This window comes from Eptatretus burgeri, unplaced genomic scaffold (assembly GCF_056783735.1).
Source record: "Eptatretus burgeri isolate ZD-2024b unplaced genomic scaffold, Ebu_testis_v1 Ebu_testis_scaffold_3190, whole genome shotgun sequence".
Taxonomy (NCBI): Eukaryota; Metazoa; Chordata; class Myxini; order Myxiniformes; family Myxinidae; genus Eptatretus; species Eptatretus burgeri.
In genome coordinates, this window is record NW_028225140.1 from 97,360 (window position 1) to 122,535 (window position 25,176).

The 25,176-nt window shown below is 50.0% G+C and overlaps 3 protein-coding genes across 4 annotated transcripts in view; 1 reads left to right on the forward strand and 2 right to left on the reverse strand.

Moving 5' to 3' along the window:
* Positions 1-510: 510 nt before the first annotated feature.
* LOC147006319 (uncharacterized) overlaps positions 511-25,176 on the reverse strand; it is a 38,269-nt gene continuing 13,603 nt past the window's right edge. The window contains exon 3 of the mRNA XM_085869072.1: positions 511-1,747. Coding sequence (XP_085725198.1) covers positions 654-1,747 — 1,094 coding nt within the window. The 3' untranslated portion in view covers positions 511-653. The remainder of the gene's footprint in view (positions 1,748-25,176) is intronic.
* Positions 11,072-25,176, forward strand: part of LOC147006320 (large ribosomal subunit protein P1-like) — a 36,632-nt gene continuing 22,527 nt past the window's right edge. For both annotated transcript variants that reach the window (XM_085869073.1, XM_085869074.1), the window contains exon 1: positions 11,072-11,461. In XM_085869073.1, the coding sequence (XP_085725199.1) occupies positions 11,122-11,461 (340 nt within the window). In that variant the 5' untranslated portion in view covers positions 11,072-11,121. The remainder of the gene's footprint in view (positions 11,462-25,176) is intronic.
* On the reverse strand, positions 14,909-20,106 carry LOC147006321 (uncharacterized). The gene is made up of 2 exons (XM_085869065.1): positions 20,100-20,106; positions 14,909-17,400 (listed from the first exon to the last, which is right to left on the reverse strand). The coding sequence occupies exons 1-2, from the start codon at positions 20,104-20,106 to the stop codon at positions 16,544-16,546; spliced, it is 864 nt and encodes a 287-aa protein (XP_085725191.1). The 3' UTR covers positions 14,909-16,543.

Genomic DNA, 25,176 nt, shown 5'->3' on the forward strand with positions numbered 1-25,176 from the left:
TTTGATGCCGAGATGAAGATGATGAAGAAACAAATGTCTTGTTACAAATAGAACACTTGTAGGGTTTATCCCCGGAATGTATTCGTTCATGGTTATGTAAAGTTGATGAATCAGCAAATGTCTTGCTACAAACAGAACACTTGTGGGGTTTATCCCCAGAATGTCTTCGTTCATGTTTATGTAAATTTGATGATTGATTAAACACCTTGTTACACACAAAACACTTGTAGGGTTTATCCCTGGAATGTATTCGTTCATGTTGATGTAAAGATGATGAAGAAAGAAAGGCCTTGTTACACACAGAACACTTGTAGGGTTTATCCCCGGAATGTATTCGTTCATGGTTATGTAAAGATGATGAAGAAAGAAAGGCCTTGTTACACACAGAACACTTGTAGGGTTTATCCCCGGAATGTATTCGTTCATGGTTATGTAAAGATGATGAAGAAAGAAAGGCCTTGTTACACACAGAACACTTGTGGGGTTTTGCCCCTAAATGTGTTTTTTGATGATAATTTAAACCTGAAGAAGAGAAAAAGGTCTTCGAGCACACAGAACACTTGTAGGGTTTATCACCCTTATGTCTTCGTTCATGTTTATGTAAATTTGATGATTGATTAAACACCTTGTTACACACAGAACACTTGTGGGGTTTATCCCCCGGAATGTACTCGTTCATGTTGATGTAAAGATGATGAAGAAAGAAAGGCCTTGTCACACACAGAACACTTGTAGGGTTTATCACCCTTATGTATTCGTTCATGTTTATGTAAATTTGATGAATCAGCAAATGTCTTGTTACAAACAAAACACTTGTAGGGTTTATCGGCGGAATGTATTCGTTGATGTTGATGTAAAGATGATGAAGAAAGAAAGGTCTTGTTACACACATAACACTTGTGGGGTTTTGCACCTAAATGTGTTTTTTGATGATAATTTAAACCTGAAGAAGAGAAAAAGGTCTTCGAGCACACAGAACACTTGTAGGGTTTATCCCCCGTATGTCTTCGTTCATGTTGATGTAAATTTGATGATTGATTAAACACCTTGTTACACACAGAACACTTGTGGGGTTTATCCCCGGAATGTATTCGTTCATGTTGATGTGAAGATGATGAAGAAAGAAAGGCCTTGTTACACACAGAACACTTGTGGGGTTTTGCCCCTAAATGTGTTTTTTGATGATAATTTAAACCTGAAGAAGAGAAAAAGGTCTTCGAGCACACAGAACACCTGTAGGGTTTATCACCCTTATGTCTTCGTTCATGTTTATGTAAATTTGATGATTGATTAAACGCCTTGTTACACACAGAACACTTATAGGTTTTATCCCCGGAATGTACTCGTTCATGTTGATGTAAAGTTGACGAATGAGTAAATGCCTTGTGACATAGAGAACACTTGTGGGGTTTAACCCCCGTATGTACTCGTTCATGTCTACGTAAAGTTGATGAATCACCAAATGCCTTGTTACACACAGAATACTTGTGGGGTTTATCCCCGGAATGTATATTTTGGCGACGATGTAAATTTGATGAAGTAGTAAACGCCCCGTTACAAATAGAACACTTGTGGAGTTTCTCGTTTCCTTTGATCTGCTTGGTCACCTGTAAACAACTTTTGTGGTTGTTGAAAGAGACGCTGCTCGATTTGTCATTGTCCTGACAAGAAGGTATTTTCTGCTTGAAATTATCTTCTGTGTCGAACGGGGCAGAGTTGGTAAAATAAATGATTTTCATTTCTTTGTCTGAAAAGACAATGAAACACAAAATTAACTGGACAGTATCTAAAAATGCATCATCAGAACCCCCCACCCACCCTCTCTCGTAGACCACCATTATCAGTGCAGTTTTTGTGGTCGATAAACTTCGGTTCATCACAAGTGAGGAATGTTGTGGTCACGTTTCATTGAAATTGTGTGTGTAGTTTCAGAGAATAAAGCAAATAGACTGTCGATATCGATTTTTTCGATATCAATGTTCCATTAGGGTCAGAGTGGTATTGATATACTGGTATATCAATATTTTTAAAATAAAAAAACTCAGCAATTCATTATTTTTATGCAAGTTCCAAAAATACGCAATGGTCCAATAGTCCAACACGTATTCACATATGAAATACACATCATTGACACATGGTAATTTTTCAAAGTATTCCGACACGGGGCTTTCCCCCCCCCCATGATGAGAACGGTTCTTTTACTTCCAATGACAACTTGTATTAAAAATAATTTTGTTTGAAGGCGAGATCAGAAGGGTGAAATCCAAAAGTCCCGTAAAGCGAAGGGACGGAAAATGGTACAATAATCTTCGAGTCCAAAACTGATTGAGGGTATTAATTCCAGGAAAGAGTATAATTTGAAGCGATGAGTTGGGCAGCTTAAGTACACCAAATTTCAAATTAGTCACTTGATGCATAAAAAAATTCTGGAAAAAAAATAATGGCGAAGGGACGGAATCGATAGAATTGAGAAATCTTAACTTTTATTTTCTTGCCTTGTGTGTACATACATTATAAATTAAATGAAATCTGTTTTACTGCATTTGTAATCATATGGGAGATGTCTGAATAGCATTTTTTATATGTACTTTAAGTGAAAGTTCAGTCCCAACCAACTTCTCGGTATAGTACAATGTGAAGGGATGGAAAGCGAAGGGACGGAAAAAAAATGTTCATGTTGTTGATGTGATGCGGTGAAAAATTATTTTGTTCCATTATGGTCAAAATTAATTCTGAACAGTTATTTCTGATATGATCTGTCATTACAAATCAAAAATTTACTGGAGGGATGCTTTCAAAAATTTTTTGAGCTTTCTAAAAACAGGCTTTTTCATGTCAAAAAACGTCATTTTTTTTTAGAAATTCATCAAAAAATCATTTTTTTTCAAAAAATATGTATGCAATCAATTATTTTGGTATTTAATAAGTTGACTCCTTCCACGATAAGTATGAAGACCAACTTTTACACAAATTTGATGTCTGGAATATTTCAGAGCCAAAAATGCATTTTAAAAAAAATGTTAATGACTTTTGGATTTCACCCAGAATTGGAAATCGACACGGGACGAAATCGATCACCATCGCCGCATCACTATGACTATCACAGAACGCTGTGCTGCAATCGCTTCCATAACTCCATACCATAATAAGCCTTCCCCAATCCCACAGGAATATAAGAGGTAGGCTTCACAAGAGCGGTGATCAGGGATTGCAGTCCCTCGCCAGGATTTATTTTGCATGATGTTTTGTGTGCTGGTGTTACATAATTAACACAATTCAATTCGTAATTATTCGTGATTAGGACGATACAACCTGGAATTAGTGCGTAATTTAGTCATGCGTTCCATGAGGAAGTAATCAAAACACAAACATTCGAAAGGGTTGAAGAAGGTCAATACATCTCAAAAGGGTCTAAAAGTCTGTGAAGCGGTATAAAAGGCCGAAACAGGGTCTAAACGGGTATTTAAGGGTCTAATGGAGTCTACAGGCTGCAAAGGGTGTGAAGGAGTGAAGCTGGAGTAAATAAATGAACTCATGTGAGGAAGTAAATTAACTCTGGAGTGCAACACGGAAACAGTGTGACAAATGACCTCCCCATGACCGTTTAAAACGCAGATTTAGGTGCATTGTGGTTAAAAATCTGATCGGAGAAAGTTTCTTCTTTCTGAGCTCAAAGCAGTAAGGTCACAAATAAAAAAACACATTTTGCTTTTGCAGGTTGAAATGGAAAACCCATTTTCCTGCTGCAGACTCTTCTTCCTCCTGATTCTTAATCTTATCAGAAAGGTAGCGTCACTCTTTTTTCTTCCATCGACCAGCTTACAGTGAAATCTCATGGCAAAGCCATGGCTTATCGAGAAAAGCTCACCGAGAAACGTCCAAAACTTCACAGCTCATTTTAATTTGTCATGAAAAAGGTTGTCACATCATGGCTCTAGAAACACCTCCCAACCCCCTGTAAAACTCAATAACGTTCGGATATACACCCACTCCACCCCACTCCAAACCCAACCCGACGCGCACCCACCCCCACCTGTTCGGGAAGTAATTTTTGAATGCCCCCTGAGACAAGACATCGTTAAAAGATCGGCGGGATCGATAATATTTGTGAGAAATTAAATATATCTCCCCTGTGATTGACTATTTCAGTGACAGTGATGTGGATGCAAATTTCTCTAAAAATTATCATAATGGGGTTCAGGGTGATAAAAAGGTATAAAAAAATGTTACCAATTAAACTTGATTGATAATTAACTTGAAAAAGTAAAAGTTTTTATCATATAGCACAATGTTTTGTTATATCTCTTTCATGGAAAATGTATTCAAATACAACATGATTACTCTACTACATCGATGTGCTCGAACATGTATCCATTTCATTTATTTATATTGTTGCGGATCCGGGGTGGCAGGATTCTCACCCGAGTCTTGGCGCCACCCTCACCACCGCCGTCTCCAGGGTTTATAACGCCGGCTGGCTCGGCACACGCCTCGGGTCACGCGTCTTCTATCGCGATACCAACGTAATCCTGGACCTTACCAGCTGGGGAAATAGACCCCGGTTACAGACTGTTTTTGTCAGATGCCGAGCGTTTTCTGCCAGTCTGTAACCATTTTGGTTTTATCTGGCAATCGAACGGATCGTTCCTCGAACACTCGAACACGTGTCATACTCTTTCTCCCGGCAGCGCCCGCGCACGCATCCTCGGCGCGTCAAACCCCGTGATTTCGACTGCACCAGACCGTCAGATCGACGATGGGCTTCAGCTGATTTCTCTCAAGGCCCAGCATACAAGTCCAGGCCTGGCCTGTTCACCAGACAAGGCCAAATCGAGGTTCCGGGCTCTGGCAAGCTGGGTCCATGGGATTCCAAGACGTCGTCGAGCCGTGAGGTGAGTAGGGACCGTCAGAGGCTCCATTGTTAGACTCAGGTTGAACCTGTCGATCACCTCCTCTCGAAGCCGACTCCAGACTCACACAGCAGCCAGGTCCTCTCGAAGCAGATAGCAGCTTCGGCACCCTCAGTTCCACCACTGGCCGGACTCGGCCGACTGCAGTTTCTCTCTCGGCAGAATTACCCCTCTCTTTCCTTTTCTTCGCTTGTCCCTCAAAGCCGACCGCCGTTTCTCTCACGGCAGAATCACCTCTCTCTTTCCTTTTCTTCGCTTGTCTCTCAAAGCCGACTGCTGTTTCTCAGTTTAATTTCCACCTTGTCTTTTCCTTCTCGTCTTGAAGCCCGAGCACGCCTCGAAACCGAATGCAATTTTTGTACTTCTCCCAAAGGGAAATACACCAAGAGGTCTTCGTTCGCTGCCCACCGGCTCCTCCACTTAACGAAACCGACAAACTCCTCCCCTGAGTTTTACTTCTTCTTTTTGGCCACTCCCTCTCAGCCGACTGGGCGGGGCCTCGTCCGGAAAGGGGAAAGGAAGAAGAAGAAGCCCTTAGAACACCACCACTGTACGAACAACAACCATGTATCCTTCACCTCCCGACACACAGGTAACGTCCATTTTACCGAACAGCCTGGCTAAACATGCATTTAATGGGGGATCTGAGCTAATCCTATATTTAGTAACATATGAAGGGCCATTTCCGTAACAATATATTGTTCCGAATTCTCTGCCGCTGGGGTGCGAACGACCGCGTTTAACCGAATCGTGGCCGTATGCCCACCGGACGAACAATTCAGTCACGGCTTTCTGGATCAACGCCGAAAACCAGCCACGGGTGTGTTTTTAAGCACACCACAACCTTGTCCGTACTTCACCCGCGCTACAGGGTCAATCGCCGAATTGTCGATCTACCTAATTAATCGCGCGGGTGGATTACCGAGAGATTGTACCTCAACTGGACCGCTTGGAAACGAGCCGCTTTCGCAGCTTTCTTTCTTTTAGGATTTTCTTTTTTTCTTTTAGGATAACCGAGCGGGGTATTATTGCGCAGTCCCGTTGGACCCGATCACTTTATCGGCTTTTTAAAAAACCAACTATATCCCGAGTGCAAGATGGCAGCTCAATGGGGGAAAAGACACAACGAACGGGATACATTTAAACAAGTACATTTATTTCACACGTATCCAGTCAGGTATTCATGCAAGAAAAGCACGTATTCGAGCATGCACATATGCAATTATACAGCCAACAAAAACAATACAAAGGAACTACTTCCGTTTATTTATTCTTTAGTCACTTATACACAGTTCTACTTATCGGACTCGGCGCCACAACTTTCATACAAAGAAAAGCAAGGAAAAACCCCCTCAAAGACAAGGGGGTAGACTGGACCTCTCGGGGTCTTTATGACAAGGAGCTTTGAGGACCGAAGGAGCTCCAAGAGGCCGCGCAGGTTACCTTCACCTCGCTGGGGCGACCCGCGACGTTCCGTCCCCACGGCAGCTGGCGTAACCGCGGCTCGGCCGCGGCCTGGTGATTCGGGCCTCAGCCGGCAACGCCTGAGAGGAACGAACGGGTCTTTGCTCTTTCTGAGTTGATGCTTTCTTTAAGAACCCGTCCGTCCCTCAGCGATGCTCGGACTGTTCCGAAGCCCGATGACCTCAGACCATTCGGTGCTGGTTGGCGAGCTCTCTCCGGCTCTCTCCGCGTCCCGCACACGAACACGCAACACAACAGGCTTGGCCGTGCTCCCCGCTCGCGTCTCCTCTGCTCTCCTCAGCTTCTCCACCGACTGCAGACTCCAGGCGCTTCGAACCCCGACAGACACTCCACAGACTCACCGCGCTTGGCATTCCGCTCGCCCTTTTATAGGGCCCGAGAGACGAGATCTGATCTCCGCACTCTCAACTCTGACCCCCACTGGCTCCGCCCCTCTCGCTCTCTTGATCCGAATTCCGAGGCGAAGCTTGCACAGAGCGGACGTGTGCGAAGACAGCGACCCTGCGCGGCGAGCGGACTTGCGCGAAATCACGGACTTGCGTCGCAGCGATGCGGACTCGCCGTGGCTGGCACCAAGACGGCGTCGTTTCGGAAATGAAGGTGAGGAGACGTTGTTCGTGTTGATTTATCGGGGAAGATGTGGTTTCGGAGATGTCGTTGTGAAGGCGGTTTTGGAGAGGGTGGTTGGTGGTTGGCGTTGTGGAGAAAGTGGTTGGTGGTTGGCGTGGTGGAGAAGGTGGTTGGTGTGGTGGAGAAGGTGGTTGGTGTTGCAGAGAAGGTGGTTGGTGGTTGGCGTTGCGGAGAAGGTGGTTGGTGTTGCGGAGAAGGTGGTTGGCGTTATGGTTGGTCCAAAATAACGATAGTAAAAGAAAACCGGCTACCTCAAAGATCACAGCCCGGATGACATGAATAATCCCCATTAGACAACAGTGGGGAAATCTATCTGAACACAGACTTATCGGCATAACTGATCTGAGGACCTACATGGTGCTCTGCGAATTTCCACAGTCGTAACAATATTGTTGTAGATCTTTGCCACTCCGGCGTGCGGACGACCGCCTTTCGCTCAATTGCGGCCGCGCGCGCCCACCGGACGTGGAAATCAAGTCGCAGCTTCCGGATCAACGCCAAAACCCAGCAACGGGTGTTTTTTTAACACACCATAAACCAGCCCACTCTTCTGTCTACGCGCTACAGGGGCGATCGCCGAATTGTCGATGTACCCAATTATTCGCGCGGACAAAAATGCCGGGAGTTTATACCTCCACGTGACCTGCACGAAAACGAGCCGCTTTAGCAGATCGTTCCGTATGCGATTGCCGAGCGGTTTTATATCGCCAAGTCCCGTCGGACCAGATGTTCGTTTTATCGGCTTATAATCAGCCAGCTAATATCCCGAACGCAATTATGGCAGTCAATGGAGGAAGGGACGCAACGAGCAGGTGAACATTCAAACAATGGGGGTATTCATTTCCAATGCAGGCACGTAAGCAGTGAATGGGGGGATGGGGACAAGACACGAGCAAGAACCTACAGCCGATGTCTATTTATGATGTACATGCGCTTAATCAGTTTGTTACTTATGGACAAGGCGCCACAAACTTTCATGCAAAACCCCAGAAAGAAAGGAAGAACCGGGCTCGTGAGCCTTTATAATTTGCTTGGAGCCGGGATGACCGAAGGGGCTCCGAGAGACCGAGCGGGCTACCTGGCCACCCTTTTGAAGTGACTCGCTGGGTCCTGGTTCGGCGACCCTCGGTGTCTCTGCTCGCACTCCAACCTCCGAACTCTCCAGCTCTTCTCCAAGCGCTCTTCCCGACTACACCTCGTTCTCCAACTCGTTCTCCAACCCGTTCTGCAACTCGTTCTCCAACCCGTTCTCCTTTGTCGACGACTCGGCGTCTTTTCAACCGCTCAACTGCCTTGTCGGCGAGCGAACGCGGCCCTTTATAGCCCCCGGGGCTTCGCTCCTTCACCTTCGACCCTTCACCTCTGGCTGGCTCCGCCCCTTTTGCCGTTTTGATCCGATCTTGCCATCAAACGCGGCCCTGTTAGGAATCACCGTCTTCACGCGGACGTGTTTGGAATCACCGGCTTCACGCAGTTGTGGTGAAGATGGTGAGGAGATGATGGCGGTTGTGGAGAAGATGGTGAGGAGATGATGGCGGTTGTGGAGAAGATGGTGAGGAGATGATGCCGGTTGTGGAGAAGATGGTGAGGAGATGATGGCGGTTGTGGAGAAGATGGTGAGGAGATGATGGCGGTTGTGGAGAATATGGTGAGGAGATGATGGCGGTTGTGGAGAAGGTGGTGAGGAGATGATGGCGGTTGTGGAGAAGGTGGTGAGGAGATGTTTGTTTAAAATAAAAGACAGAAAATAATAACACTACCTCAAAGGTTCACAGCCCGGCACACGAATAAATCCCGGTTTACATTGGTGGGGAAATATAACCTGGAACACACACTTACCGAAATAACTGACCTATGGGGAACATGAATGGTGATCTGTGAATTTCCACAACCGTAACAATATATATGTTGGGATTCGTACCTTTTTTAAAGCTTTTTGTTTCTTCCCAACTCAATTCACTCACTTGCAGTTAATTAATATATATATATTCCTGTTTGCCGTTCCAAAGGAACATTGTGCAAAGAGATAAGGAATGTGGTCAACCTTGAATGATCCACAGGAACATTGTGTAAGTGGATCTGGGAGTAACTTCACGTCCTCCTTTTGTTGTTTAATACACAGGTGTTGAAAGGACATCAGCCAGTTGGTAAACAGTTGGTCCTGGGATGAAAGGAAGGACGATTATGTAATGGAATTTGTTTGAGATAAAACCGTGTATATATGAGGGAGTGACTCGACCATTCGGGCAGAGCACTCTCCGGGTTACCTCAATTGCTAATTGGTGTTCCTGGTGTTTCCTGCTCTCCGTGCGGCTGCATGTATTGATAGATGACGTCATACCGATGACGTGTACATGACACGGTGATGACGTCATACCGCCGGTGATATCCCGTCCCCAGCTCACCAATCCCCCCCTCCCGGATCCCTCTCTACTGACCGGGCCGACTTTGCTGATCCTGACAGTCGAGGAATTGTGCTGCGGTCAGTAACGTGTCCATGATGTGCATCGCGGGTTATTAAAATGGAGGATCCCGGATCTCAGGGGTTCCCCGTGTCCCCCTCCACTCCATCACAGCTCCCTCCAAGGACCAATTTCCTTTGATCTGCGATGGACTCGCTTCCTGAGCTTCGACCTCCCCAAACGAACTGCGTGCTCGCTCATCCCTCCCCTCCTCGAGTGCGGAACGGGGCGTAAACCCCGTTATTAGGTCTCAGGGAAACGAACCTCCCAACATTCCGTTCTCTCGTCCCCTTTCCCCCACTGTGAGGGTTCATCACGATCAGCGGCCACATCGAGGAAGGTGAAGCACAAAACTTTACCAGAGGAAGTTCCTCAAGATGGTGGCAGATGTGAGTGTGACGAGGATCACGTGGTGCCAAAACAGCGGGCGAGTCACAAAAACCGGACTGGACGTTTTGGATTCGGAGTGATCTTTTTCCCAGACGAAAATTAAAACAATGATTTCAACTGAACGGGAAATCCAGCGGTTCGGCCATTACACACGTGGCCAACGCTCGTGTCCGCACGACTCCGCGAGCGCGGGGCGAACCCCAATATGTGTCGGATGTTGAGGTTTAAAAGGAACAAGACGCTTCTACTCCTATCCCACCCAACGTGGCGTGGAGTCGTCTTTATCGGCCTCCGTACGTGTTTCGTGCGGCGTGGGCGTCGTGCTGGCTGTGTTTCCTGTGTTGTGAAAAACACCATTCGTGCATCCTCTCAAGAGGTGTTAATTCGTTTGCCTTTTTCATGTAACCGGCAATCTTCCCCATTTCATCGGAAGCTCGAGTCGATAATCCCGAACTGTGAAGTGCACTGTATGACTCGCTGCACACGTTGGGTTTAGGGCTCGCCTGGGAACGAGGGCTCTGTGCAGCAGTTTCCTCACAGCGGCGCCGCACGCGCTGGCCTCAATGAGGGCCCACCTCACAGCGGCGCGGCACGCGCTGGCCTCAATGAGGGCCCACCTCACAGCGAAGGCACAAGTGGCTGATTTACCTCAGGAGTAATCAGACGAAAAGAAGAGTGGGGATGAAATGAAGAAGAAAATGATTAAAGCAAACCGAGCTCTTCGATCATCACAACGCACTCCCTTGTTGTCCCGCTCAACAAAAGGAAAGGGACTATCTTCATGTATAATAATGGAATAACTGTCTTGGGACCACTATCTGTTGGATCCGTGCGGTTCCGGGAACCGCTACAATATTTTTCTGCACAAAATACACAACATATTCAAAAACTCACAAACTATGACCTACGGTGAATGCAAATGGAGTGCAATGTTGTGACGAATTTGGAAGCTTACTGCACTCAGCATTCAGGTCCCTATAGAACAGTTATATCGATAAGTATGTGTTTCTAGTTAGGGTCCCGTCCCTTGTCTAATGGGAATTAAATGTTCATGCGCTGCGGAATTATTTTGATAGTTAGGATTTTTACATCAACAACAACAACTTTTTAACGACGACACCTGCCTTGGCTTCCTTCCACCATCCTCCACCATCCTCCACCAGCACCATTGCACGCGTGCGTGTCAGCACGTACGTGGGCGGGTGGGGGGGAGGGGTGCGAGCGAGATTTCCCTCAGTTGGCTAATGAGCGCAGCCCACGCAGGACAATGTTACTCTCCTTGTTTGAGGGGTGGTCCGCCACGCTCCCCCTCCCCCCGGTCCAATCAGGGGACTTGGCGCCCCTTTCAGCCAATCACGGGGACGACAAGCGCAGTTGCACGCCAAAACCGACCAATGAGGAGGCGAATGGCCAGGAGAAGAAGCCCCTCCCGCCTGAGGAGAAAGTGTGGTTGTCTGGACCTGCGTTGGATAGACGGTGTGCTTGTGGCAGGAGCGTTGGCCACTTCAATTGTTCGGGGCGTTCTGTCTGGAGAACGTCAAGTTCGCGTCGCCTGGTCGCCTTGTGAGCCTCGTGGGCCTCTAGGTATTTTGAATTTTGGCAAATAACCCTGTCCCACGCGGTTGAATTATTGACGATTCACGGTCCTGTAAGGGACCCGTACCTTCGGAGTTATTGGAAAGGTAAGATCTAGATTACGGGTGTTCGGTGGAGCCGACTCTACTGCTCCATCTGGCGGTCGTGCTCGCCGCCGATACCCGGCCCACAACAATATTACATACACACAGTATTTTTCGACCAATCTGTCATTGGGCTGATAAAACAGCCTCGAGGCATCTCACCCCCACCTCAGAGCTGTTGAGTCCGGGTTTGAATCCTGACCAAGCTATAAATGTCATCCTGGTGTTTCACATGCTGGGTGAGTCATAAATGTGTCCGCTGCCTTTTTGATGGGATGGTTAAGCCGGATGTACCGTCTGCTAGCATTGGCCCATCAGCTGGTGGATGTTGAAGATCCCATTTTGTCCATCGCAAACAACGGGTGAGTTATTGCTGGCACTGAACAAATTCCAAATCACTGCCACCTTCATTCGAACGTCAGGCATGGCCAACCGGTTCGTAAAAGACTTAGTTTTGATTTTTTTCCTCGAGGGAATTAATTTATACCCGGACATACGTCACTCCGACGCAGAGTGTTGGCGAAGCAGCTCGAGACAAGTCACGACACCGGCTTTAACGTCCACCCGTGGGATCTTGAATGTCCACCCGTGGGATCTTGAACGTCCACCCGTGGGATCTTGAACGTCCACCCGTGGGATCTTGAACGTCCACCCGTGGGATCTTGAACGTCCACCCGTGGGATCTTGAACGTCCACCCGTGGGATCTCGAATGTCCACCCGTGGGATCTTGAACGTCCGCTTGTAAGGGAATGCAAGTACCCTGGAATGTAGGTCTCATGTCCCATGGATGACGTGAAACACTCATGAGGAACTACAAAGCTGACGATATAATTATATAAATCGTTTAATGATTCGATCCGAGACGAGTCAGGACGTGAGATCTCATCTTGTGAGCCGTGCAAATCCATTTACTCACTCCATAGATTGCATAATGCATATGATACATCGTGATGAGGAATTGTATGTAATATATAAATGACGCCCGACGTGTTAATTCCACGTACGTTCGACGTGCACACTCAAGGTGAAGCACACTCAGAGATTATAACCAGTGTGACCTTGAACTCACGCAGGTTATGATGAAGGATCACCGGTTATCGGAGGCCGGTGAACTTGACAATGGCTGACTCCGACATCCAATAATCCGTCTCGTCGATTCCGTCGGCCTGAATGTCTGGATGAACCAGCGTTGCCCCCTTGTGGTCCTTAAAAGGAGAACAGACGAGTTTACAAATCTTGCGAGTGCACCAACGAGGCACGATATTCAAAGTATTTCGTCACGTGACCTTGACGTAGCCAATAGCAAGACGCGTAATGGAGGCTCCTCCTTGATGGCGAGCAAACAGTGTATTTACCAAATAACGAAACTTTAAAAAGGATAACCTTTCAATCGTAACGTGAACTTTTCGAAACTTTAAAGCAAATGTCAGAATACATGTATTTAAATGTTCATTAAAGTCGTTCTCAACAGGTACCCTGAATGCGAGGATGTCTCCAGGTGCTCAGCATTTAAGACAATCCGGATACTCGAAATTTTATATTATAAGCAACTGGTTACGTGAGTGGAAGTGGCTGCGATCCACCTCATTACCATATCTTTGGACTGGGGTGTCCCCTGTTCTCCACGTTTATCAACAACCCCACAGACCCGGGACCCCCGGTTGGAAAAGGGGTTTGGAACCCGGGACCCCCGGTTGGAAAAGGGGTTTGAAACCCGGGAGCCCCGGTTGGAAAAGGGGTTTGGAACCCGGGAGCCCCGGTTGGAAAAGGGGTTTGGAACCCGGGACCCCCGGTTGGAAAAGGGGTTTGGAACCCGGGACCCCCGGTTGGAAAAGGGGTTTGGAACCCGGGACCCCCGGTTGGAAAAGGGGTTTGGAACCCGGGACCCCCGGTTGGAAAAGGGGTTTGGAACCCGGGACCCCCGGTTGGAAAAGGGGTTTGGAACCCGGGACCCCCGGTTGGAAAAGGGGTTTGGAACCCGCGACCCCCAGTTGGAAAAGGGGTTTAGAACCCGCGACCCCCGGTTGGAAAAGGGGTTTGGAACACGCGACCCCCGGTTGGAAAAGGGGTTTGGAATGAGATGTTGGACGAGCAGGTGTCCACATACTTTTAGCCATGTAGTGCATGGCGAGAGGCCACAAAAAGCACCACAAGGCCCAGGCGTTGAACTCAGATATCTGATCTGGGCTGGACAACAAATCTGAAACGATACAAACGTGGGTTTCCGTTGTTTACAACGTTTCATATCTATTTCGAGGCCTCAAAGTCATTTTCAATCGGGGAAATATAATATTTCATATCTGTCTTTTTATCACCCTCCTTGTCCTTCGCCCCTGGGGCGTGGCCTCGTTCCTCTTTTCCCGACTCTGGAACAAACACACACTCTGTTCAATTCCACTCCTCCCTCCAGGTCTCAAACAGCTGTTCACCACTATCTTTTATCTTCCCCCATCCAAAACCTTCATTTTTTGTAACCCCGTTAATCCACCCCAAACCCACCTCCTTCCCTGCTTTCCCTCCTGAAAGTCCCTGTAATGTCCATCTTGTATTCCCCATGTTTCCTGCCCCATCCCTCTCCCTTCCACAGATCTCCTGATGTCTCTGTTCCCCACTGTTTTGTGCTTCCGTCTCCCACCTCTCGTCTCATGCCCTCCCCCCCCCTGTTATATGTTTGTATGTATGAGATCTAAAACAAGCCTCGACAATGCATACAAAAAACCTGTTTTAATGGACATGTGTTCACAGTATCACCATTTCTTACGTATGAGTGACATACCAGGGCTTCATTGCGCTCGGTAATAGCACTAATATCAATGATACGGTACACATGAGTGTGATTGTATGTGTATATGTGTGTGTGTGTGTGTGTTTGCATGTATTTGAGTGCACTCATGTGGTTTTGTGTACAGGTGTTTGAGTGGTTTCATATTGTTATAGTTTCCACCACTGCAGTGTGCGAGCGACCGCTTTTAACTAATCGCAGCCGCGCGCCCACCGGATGTGGCAAACCTCGTTGCAGCTTTCCGGATCAACGCCGAAATCCAGCTACGGGTGCGTTTTTAATCACACCGTAAATCAGCCAACTATTCTGTCCACGCGCAACAGGGTCCGATCGCCGAATTGTCGATTTACCTAAGTATGCGCGTAGACAGAAATGCCGGGGATTTACACCTCAACGGGACCTGCTTGGAAACGAGCCGCTTAAGCAGCTTGCTCCGTTTGCAATTTGCCGAGCGGTGCATTATTGCGAGGCCCCGTTGGACCCGATTAACTTATCGGTATTAAAAACCAGCTATTATTCCGAACGCAAGTATGGCAGTTCAATGGAGGAAGAGGACGCAACGAGCAGGCGAACATTCAAACAAGGACATTTATTTGTCACACGTATGCACTCATGCAGTCAACGAAGCAATGCAGGTATTCCAAACACGAATGCAATGAATGGGGGAAGGGAAAAGACACGAGCAAACAAAGACCTACAGCCGTTTGTCTATTTATTATCTACACAATCACTTAACAGTTTCCACTTAGTGGACACAGCGCCACAACTTTCATACAAAGAAAACCCCAGGAAAGGAAAGGGCAGAACTGGACCTGTAGGCCTTTAATGTTTGCGGAGCTGTGGAGACCGCAAGAGCGCCGAGAGGCTGTGCAGGTTACCTGCCACCCTCGTGGTGACTCGCTGGGTGATCCTCGATGTTTTGCCATAAACACGGCAGCTCGGTTGGTCCAGGCCCTGCCGTGCGGCCTGGTGGATTGGCTCTAGCCGACGACGCCTCAGAGGAACAAACGGGCCTTGCTATTTTATGAGTTGATGCTCTTTTAAAAGCCCGCCCGCTCCTCAGCGTTGCTCCGTCGCCTGCGTTTCGCTGGCTGGCGACCCCTCTCCGGCCGTCACCACCGACCCACAGTTCGGCACAGTACTGCAGGCTTGGCTACGCTCCGATGACCCCGACTGCCCTCCACTGGACTCGAACCTTGACAGACTGCATACAGACTCCTGGCGAACTCCAGGCAAAACTAAAACTCGGCGGTTCAGTCCCGCCTTTTATGGGGTCCGGGGGAGGTTGATCTCTCACCTCTCACCCCTCACTGGCTCCGCCCCTTTTGGTATTTTGATCCGATCTCGTCGCGAAATGCGGAGAAAGCGGACGTGGCAGAGATGATCGGCCATAGAAAGCGGACGTGGCAGAAATCATCAGCTCCCGCCCCAACGAGGGAGTCCCCGCGTCGGTCGGCGGAGATGCCGCTCGTCCGCGGGATGCCGTTGCTGGCAAAAAGATGGCGGCGCAATGGAGATGAAGGTGAGGCGATGTTGTTCGTTTGTGGAGATTTTGTTGTGGAGATGGTGAGATGTTGTGGTTGGCGCTGTGGTACGGATGGCGTGGTTGTTGAGATGCGGTTGTGGTTGTTGAAGTAGTGGTTGTGGTTGTTGAGATGCGGTTGTTCCAAAATAAAGATAGCAAAAGAATAATAGCTGACTCAAAGATCACAGCCCGGTTTGACGAATAATTCCCGTTATACATCGGTGGAGAAATCTAATCTGAACACACACTTATCGACATAACTGATCTCTGGGAAACCTGAATGGTGTTCTGTGAATTTCCACAACTGGAACAGTATGTTTGTGTAAATGTGTGCATATGCATGTTTGTGAGTGTGTGTTTGAAAGTGTGTGGATCCACCTCCATTTTGGTGAAGGGTCATGTTTGTTTGAGGAAGTTATGAAGTTTTCTTGTTCTCAGAGTTTTGTTCTGATGGATATTTTCAGGATCGTCACTGAACCCCAGGCAGTCTCTAACTGTAGTTAGTTTGTAGAAATATTCATTCCCAGATATATTTTTGAAGACCTCAGTGAGGTTCTTCTTCATCACTCCAGTTGCTCCAGCTGTCACTGACACAATGTCGACACTCTTCAACTTCCAGGTTATTTTGCCTTCATTTTCCAGATCCCGGTATTCGGTCATTTCCCTGATAACACGGTATTCACACCGAAGTCGCTGGGTCCTGGCACCTCTGTTGTATCTTCCTGTGTATTTTTTGATGACGAGATAAAGTTGATGAAGAAACAAATGCCTTGTCACAAACAGAGCACTTGTGGGGTTTATCCCCGGAATGTATTCGTTCATGGTAATGTAAAGTGGATGAATCACGAAACGCCTTGTTACAAACAGAACACTTGTGGGGTTTATTCCCGGAATGTATTCGTTCATGTTTATGTAAATTTGATGATTGATTAAACACCTTGTTACAAACAGAACACTTGTAGGGTTTATCCCCAAGATGTATATTTTGATGACGATGTAAATTTGATAATTGATTAAACGCCTTGTTACAAACAGAACACTTGTGGGGTTTACACCCCGTATGTATTCGTTCATGTTGATGTAAATTTGATGATCGATTAAACGCCTTGTTACATACAGAACACTTGTCGGGTTTATCCTCGATATGTATATTTTGATGACGATGTAAATTTGATAACTGATGAAACGCCTTGTTACAAACAGAACACTTGTGGGGTTTACACCCCGTATGTATTCGTTCATGTTGATGTAAATTTGATGATCGATTAAACGCCTTGTTACAAACAGAACACTTGTAGGGTTTATCCCCCGAATGTACTCGTTCATGTTTATGCAAAGTTGATGAAACTCCAAATGCCTTGTTACACACAGAACACTTGTAGGGCTTTGCCGCGATATGAATATTTTGATGACGATGTAAATTTGATGAAGTAGTCAATGCCTTGTTACACACGGGACATTTAAAGCGTTTCTCCCCAGTATGCAATATTATATTGTTGCGGATTCGCGCCCGCCGGCGTGCGGACGGCCACGTAACTCGAATCGCGGCACGTCGCCCACCGGACGGACAATCCAGTCGTGACCCTCTCGGACTAACGCCGGGAACCAGTCACGGGTGGACCTTTCGGTCACACCGCGATCGAGCCAATCAGCCCCCGCGTGGGATAGGGTTGCTCGCCAAATTCGACCTACCTAAGTACCCACGCGGAGGGTAGACCGGGCGATCGCACCTCGCCGCAGGTCGACTTCGGACACGGGCCACTTAAGCGACCCGTTCCGTACTATCAGAATAACCGAGCGGTGTTATCGTCGACCTCGACGGTTCGATTAATTATCGGGCGTATTCAGCCCACTACCAACCCTTTACGTGAAGCAAGATGAGGGTTCAATGGGGGAAAAGACGAAGCGAAGCGGGAGAACAGTTCAACAATAAAGCACATTTATTCGCGACGAACGGAAAGCACACAAATACAATTCCACCAAATGCACACAAAAAAAAGAAAACACAATTCCATTTACACAAAAAGCAAACATAAAAGTGAAAACACAGTGCAGAGCTAATACCGACTACCGAGCACACGGCAACACTTATACAATTCTACTTCACAGACGGCGCCGACAACACATACCCAAAACCAAGGAAAAGAAATCCCCCAAGAATGAGGTAGGCCTGGGGCCGAGACCGGGTCGGGCCTACCCGTCTGGTGATGAGACGCGGAGCGGCGATGGCCCCGCAACCCGCGTGCCTCGTGGACAGTGCCTGGCAGGGGGGTGGGAACGGGGCCCCCTTGGTCGCACTATCTCAGCGCGGGGGGAAACAGGAGGGGGTTGCTGATGCTCGGGGTATAGAGGATCTTTATTATATGCGACGAGCGTCTCCACCTCGGCCAGGTCGCGCTGTCGGCCTCCCTCGGGTGCAGCTTCCTGCACGACGCGAGCACCCCCTCGTCTGGTGTCGCCGCCTTTCCACAGCTCCGTCCCCTCCGTTCCGACTCCAACGCACACGACGAGCAGCTCCACCGCCCGCGAAGTCTTGACCCTCTGCTTCCGACTCTCCTCTTCTTGACTCTCCGACCGTTCTTGTTTGCGACCCTCCTTTTGACTGACGAACACCGTCCTTTTATCCCCCCCGTAACTTCGCCTTTGACCTTTCACCTCGCTCCCCATTGGCCCGACAAAAAGTGGGCGTGAAGGCTTTTTGATCCACAAATTTGCATATATCGATCGCCCTGGGGGCGGGGCCAATTCGCCCCTCGCTCACCGATTGGACGGCAAAAAGTGGGCGTGTGTCGTTTTTGATCCGTTTTTGAAGCAGAAAATCCGTGATTTTGTACACGCTGTTCAACGTGCGCCCTACACGAGTCCAGCATCGGTGCCCATGAGTGGCGCGAGATGACGGTGATGCGATGGTGGCGAGTTGTGACGGTAAAGGTCGTGGCGGTTGTGGTGAAGCGGTGGTTGTGGTCGGTGGTTGATGTTGTGGTTGTGATCATGGCGGTTGGTCCAAAATAAAGATAGTAAAAGAAAAACGGCTATCCTGAAGAGTCGCAGCTCGTATAAATGACATGTATTCCCACTAGACAACGGGTTTGGGCCTAACTACACATGCACTTACCGAGATACCTCACCTAAGGGACCTGAATGGTGGTTTGCGAATCTGGTAACCACAACACTACCCCCTTCCCTTTTTACAGACTCGTCCCGAGTCGTCAAATTTTCGTGTGCCATCATGTGTAGTTTTCCCCTAGTACATTTTACCTACGGATCCCTGAGTGCGACATTCATGGTATTCGTGTCCCCAAAATAAATAACCTGAGGGCTGCGTAACTACCTAAACAAACTCACTCACACGGACGACTTAAATAAAATTGCCGGCGCTAGACAGACATGCCGGGGGCGCACTCATATGTACAGTACATCTTACCTTAACTTACAAATCTTACACTAAACCATGGCCCAGGATCATTGAACTCTGCAAAAGAAAGCAGTTAGCAGGGAGCCAGGCTGCCCACATGCAGTCTCTGGCTCAACAATGCAGGTGACAGGGAACGTGGCTGGCTGCTCACACGCAGTCCAAGGCCTTCCCTTTTGAACTGAACGCAGTGAACCACAACGGTGCATGGGCTGCACAAACGCAGTCTCCGTGCCAGCTCAAGTGGCACACGCAATGAGCACAACGAATGGATGCATGGACACAAACACGGTGCACGGGCCGCCACTGCAGGCCCGTGTTGTAGCTGCCAACAGGGCAGTTCTTGCAGCTTGCAAACTGTTGCTTTCTGATCCTGGCGCACATGGAAATGAACAGGGGGGGGCAAAGCAAAATTGAACGGGGCTGGTGAACCTGGGCAGTGGGCATGGCATGGCAAAGGTGAGCAGGCAAACACAGCCCGCAGAAGAAGGCCGCTGCAGGCAAACACAGCCGGCAGATGAACTGGCCGGCACAGGCCTTGAAGAAAAAACAGCCAGCCGGCAGATGAAGTGGGCCGGCACAGGCCTTGCAGCACAGCAGCTGCAGACGATCCAGCCGGCACAGACCTTGCAGCAAAATAACAGCTGCCGATGAAGTTGGCCGGCCTCCGCCTTGAAGCAAAACACGGCCAGCCGATGAAGTTGGCCAGCCTTTGCCGTTCAGTGGAGGTTGGTGGAGGGAGTGCGGTGGTGCTGGCCACTTGGAAGGCGGGCTCGGACCTACCTACCTGTCTCCCTCCCAACCTATCGCCTTTGCCTGTCACTGTACATAGTGACATAGTTTCCCACTCCCTTAATTTGTCAAACCCCAATTTAGCCCCAACTTATTTTTTTGTTGTTTTTATTTTTACTCCCCCACTATAAATCGTCCCCTAACCCCCTTTATCGTCCTTGTTCGGCTAACCTATCCTGTCACCTAGCCTACTCCCAACCCCTACGTTCCCTTCCCGGAGGGGAACAAGGGAGAGCTAACGTCCTGTGTCGAGGCCCAACGAAGCCTCAGAATGGCCTCCCCAGAGTTCGGCGATCTTAACACCAAGTGGGTCCAGCGGCCCACAACGAGAGCGAGGGGATGGATGGTGCGGAGGGGTACATCTCCTAATCTACCCTAACCATTTAACTGCTAAACTACCCCGGGGCTTTCAACAAGCGCCTCTCGCTTAAACTATTGGTTCTAACAACCCAGATTCCCGTCGCCTGTGTTGGTGTCCTCACAATTTCGGGCCTCGCCCCCCAATTTTCTCTCCGTGCCCTCACACGGTCTCCTGGCTGGGACACGTGGCTCCCTTTGGCAGGCACGACCCTCTGCCGAATCTCCCGCTATGGCACCCCGGGCACTACACTGCCTCCGAGCCTACCAGCTCCCTAACACCGGGGAGTGCCCCCATGGCACCTCCCCTGAAACGCACACGTGGCAGGCCGGCCTCCCGGGCCCCTTTCCGAGGGTCACCCGTGCCCACTGCACTGCCCACGCGGCTAATGGCGCCCCGGGCCCCCGCACCAAGCAGGCGCACCCGTGCCCACTACTCTATCCCGGCCCCCCATGGGCCCATGGCCTACCGCGGCCGACTAGCCTGGTGCCCGGGGTACCCACTCAGCGATACTCACCTTTCGCAGCCACGCTCCCAAGCCCGTCAACAGGGCTCCTGCACCCCTCCAAATGGGTCTCGAGCCTACTTTCCCACCAACAACAAAACGACCTCCATTTTTCAATTTGACTAACCCAGCTAACTCAATCTACACTGACCCCGGGGTCCCTTGGGCGGGAGTCACTCCTCCCCCCAATCACTCATCGCACCATGCATTCCCCATTCACTCCACACACACAGACCCGCTGGCCTCACTCACTCAACAAGTACTCAACTCACAACTCACCAGCTCTTCAACACACACACCACTGAACTCTGCCATCCTCCTAACTACATCCCCTAACTAACTCGTGCTCCCACGTCGTCCCTTAAACTACAGCACGTTCCTTTTAACACTACGTAGCTAAACTACATCCCCTCTACACATTCACCAGTCTGTCTCTATCTCCTAACTCATCAAAAATCATTTTATTTCCCAACCTAAATCTGGCTACAATCCCTCTAACTAATCCATTCCACGGACTCCATGAGGACTTACCCCTGCCCCATGAAGTCGGTCTAGCTATGCTAACCCTTCCCCCTAACTAGTTTCCATCCTGTGCCCAGGTAAGGGGGTCTTTCACCCCTTGCCCAGGAATCCTGTACACCCGAAAGTGAGGCTTGCTTTTTCTTTTCTTTTTTTTCATGCGCAGCACCTGCGCGGTAACTCAGAGCTCGCGCACTTTGCACCTGTCCGTGACGTCATGCAGCTGCACGTGTTCCTCGTCCCTCCTTGGACGGTGCCATCCGGCAGAGATACCCCTCCTGCCGGATTCCAACCACACGTGCAGCCATGACGTCACCGTGCGCAAAAAAAAAACACAAGCCCCACGTCTCGAGGGGTTTCCCACGCGAACACATGTGCTTTGCCCGTTGGAGCTGAACACACACGATCGCGTGGAGAACCCGTCCGGTCCAAATCCATTTACCTGCCTAAACTTTGTCCGTCCGCGGGATCGGCAAATCCACCGCGTGCGTTTCCGGACCGGGACTTCACTCTCGCAAGCGAGCACGTGGCGGTCTCGTGCGTTGCACAGCACGAACCGCGTGCTCACTGCTGGGTGAACCCGGCACGGTCCTCGAAACAACTACAGCCGCTACCCGGCTTTCTCTCCTCTGTCGCCGTCGTCGTCTCCATTCAACCCACGCACACCTGCGTGTCACGACGCACACAGTCCACACCATTAAACTCACACCGGGAGACGCGGCTGCGTGCTCCCGCATGCCAACCGACATCTCCCTCTCATACCGCTCTCTCACACACACGGTCTCCCTTGCATAACCCATACCACTCACACGTGGTGCTCCATTCACTCGTGCCTCACTCACACACGCGGGGGCACTCAACCGCGGTTCCTCATCCACACACGGTGCCTCACCCACACACGCTGGGGCACTAACCCGCGGTGCCTCACTCACACACCGTGCCTCATCCACACACGGCGTGCTGGGAAGCACGTACTCCGGCACCATCGCCACCACACCACTCACACGTGGTGCCTCACTCATACTGGCCGTTTCACTCACACACACGGCCTCACTCACACACGGTGCCTCACCCACGCACGGCGTGCTGGGAAGCACGTACTCCGGCACCATCGCCACCACACCACTCACACGTGGTGCCTCACTCATACTGGCCGTTTCACTCACACACACGGCCTCACTCACACACGGTGCCTCACCCACACACGGTGCCTCATCCACACACGGCGTGCTGGGAAGCACGTACTCCGGCACCATCGCCACCACACCACTCACACACGGGGTCGCTTCCACACACGGGGACGCACTCACACCTTGCACCACACACACAGGGACAACCACACTGGGGATTCGTGTCCCCACAAGGGTCTCCGGGGCCTCTATACCCCCCAAGCTCTCCGTGCACCCGTCCACAGCACTCGTCCCCTCAACCTCGCAAAACACGACCGAACTCACCTGGTCGTGACTCGCCTTAAGGGGGCATACTCCCTCCCCTCGTTCCTGGAGGAGGCCATCCCGCTGCTCGCACCGGGTCCCTACACGCTCCGCGAGCTCACCCCCATTATCCTCCACTACCTCCGTGTGTGTGTGTGCGTCACTTACCCCGTCTTCATCGTGTAGTCTTCCCTCTATCGTTCCCATCTCCCGTGTCTCTGCCAACTCTTCACCCTTTACCTCCCTTGTCTCAACTATTATTTCTGTTGTCGTCACCTCGTGTCTCGTCTCACACGTTTTGGTCTCCCCATTTAATTTTTCCCTTTCGGTCATCGTCACGACCCTCGCCCAACACGTTCCACGAATTATTTTTTCACCCGCCTCCACCGCGGGCCTGTCAGCCGTTGCACCCCCACCCAGCTCGTTTGCTCCCACACGTGAAGTCGCCATTCCCAGCTCCCTGGTCACGGCCTTCATGCCCGCCTGCAGGCATCGGCCCATGTTCTGCGTCTCACCCCGCAGCTCTTTCATTTCTTCCCTCATTTGCTGTGTATTCGCATCCATCGTCGTTTTCACTTCATTCATTTGCTTGTTCATTTCGTTTTTCATTTCATTTGTATTTGTATCCATCGTCGTTTTCACTTCATTCATTTGTTTGTTCATTGCCGCCAGCATGGCGCATAGCTGGGCCATGTTGGATGCACTCAGCTGAGCCGTTTCGGCAAGGGTTGGGGAAGGGTCTTGGTGGAGAGGGGGGGGGGAGGTGTCATACACCGCGGCCGCTGCCGCACCCACCTCGGGCCCTGGGTTCAGTTGGGCGAGTCCGTGTTCCTGCACAATCAACATTTCCTGCTCGGGGATTCCATCCTGGACCATGGACTCTACATTATTACACATATACATTTCTAATACCCCCGGCTCCCGCTCGCCTTGAGACGCCATCTTGCTTCTCGTGAAGGGTTAATTTGCTCGCTCGTAATTTGGAGGGAATCGGGGGTCGCTTCTCTCACCCCTGGACCGATTCCCGTGAATTTCGCTGGAGACAGGAGAGCCTGTTTTCCTGTTCTCCGATACCAGTGCCGCGAGGAGGGCGATGAATTTGTATCCCACTCCTGACACCAGTGTTGCGGATTCGCGCCCGCCGGCGTGCGGACGGCCACGTAACTCGAATCGCGGCACGTCGCCCACCGGACGGACAATCCAGTCGTGACCCTCTCGGACTAACGCCGGGAACCAGTCACGGGTGGACCTTTCGGTCACACCGCGATCGAGCCAATCAGCCCCCGCGTGGGATAGGGTTGCTCGCCAAATTCGACCTACCTAAGTACCCACGCGGAGGGTAGACCGGGCGATCGCACCTCGCCGCAGGTCGACTTCGGACACGGGCCACTTAAGCGACCCGTTCCGTACTATCAGAATAACCGAGCGGTGTTATCGTCGACCTCGACGGTTCGATTAATTATCGGGCGTATTCAGCCCACTACCAACCCTTTACGTGAAGCAAGATGAGGGTTCAATGGGGGAAAAGACGAAGCGAAGCGGGAGAACAGTTCAACAATAAAGCACATTTATTCGCGACGAACGGAAAGCACACAAATACAATTCCACCAAATGCACACAAAAAAGAAAACACAATTCCATTTACACAAAAAGCAAACATAAAAGTGAAAACACAGTGCAGAGCTAATACCGACTACCGAGCACACGGCAACACTTATACAATTCTACTTCACAGACGGCGCCGACAACACATACCCAAAACCAAGGAAAAGAAATCCCCCAAGAATGAGGTAGGCCTGGGGCCGAGACCGGGTCGGGCCTACCCGTCTGGTGATGAGACGCGGAGCGGCGATGGCCCCGCAACCCGCGTGCCTAGTGGACAGTGCCTGGCAGGGGGGTGGGAACGGGGCCCCCTTGGTCGCACTATCTCAGCGCGGGGGGAAACAGGAGGGGGTTGCTGATGCTCGGGGTATAGAGGATCTTTATTATATGCGACGAGCGTCTCCACCTCGGCCAGGTCGCGCTGTCGGCCTCCCTCGGGTGCAGCTTCCTGCACGACGCGAGCACCCCCTCGTCTGGTGTCGCCGCCTTTCCACAGCTCCGTCCCCTCCGTTCCGACTCCAACGCACACGACGAGCAGCTCCACCGCCCGCGAAGTCTTGACCCTCTGCTTCCGACTCTCCTCTTCTTGACTCTCCGACCGTTCTTGTTTGCGACCCTCCTTTTGACTGACGAACACCGTCCTTTTATCCCCCCCGTAACTTCGCCTTTGACCCCCTCCCTTTGACCTTTC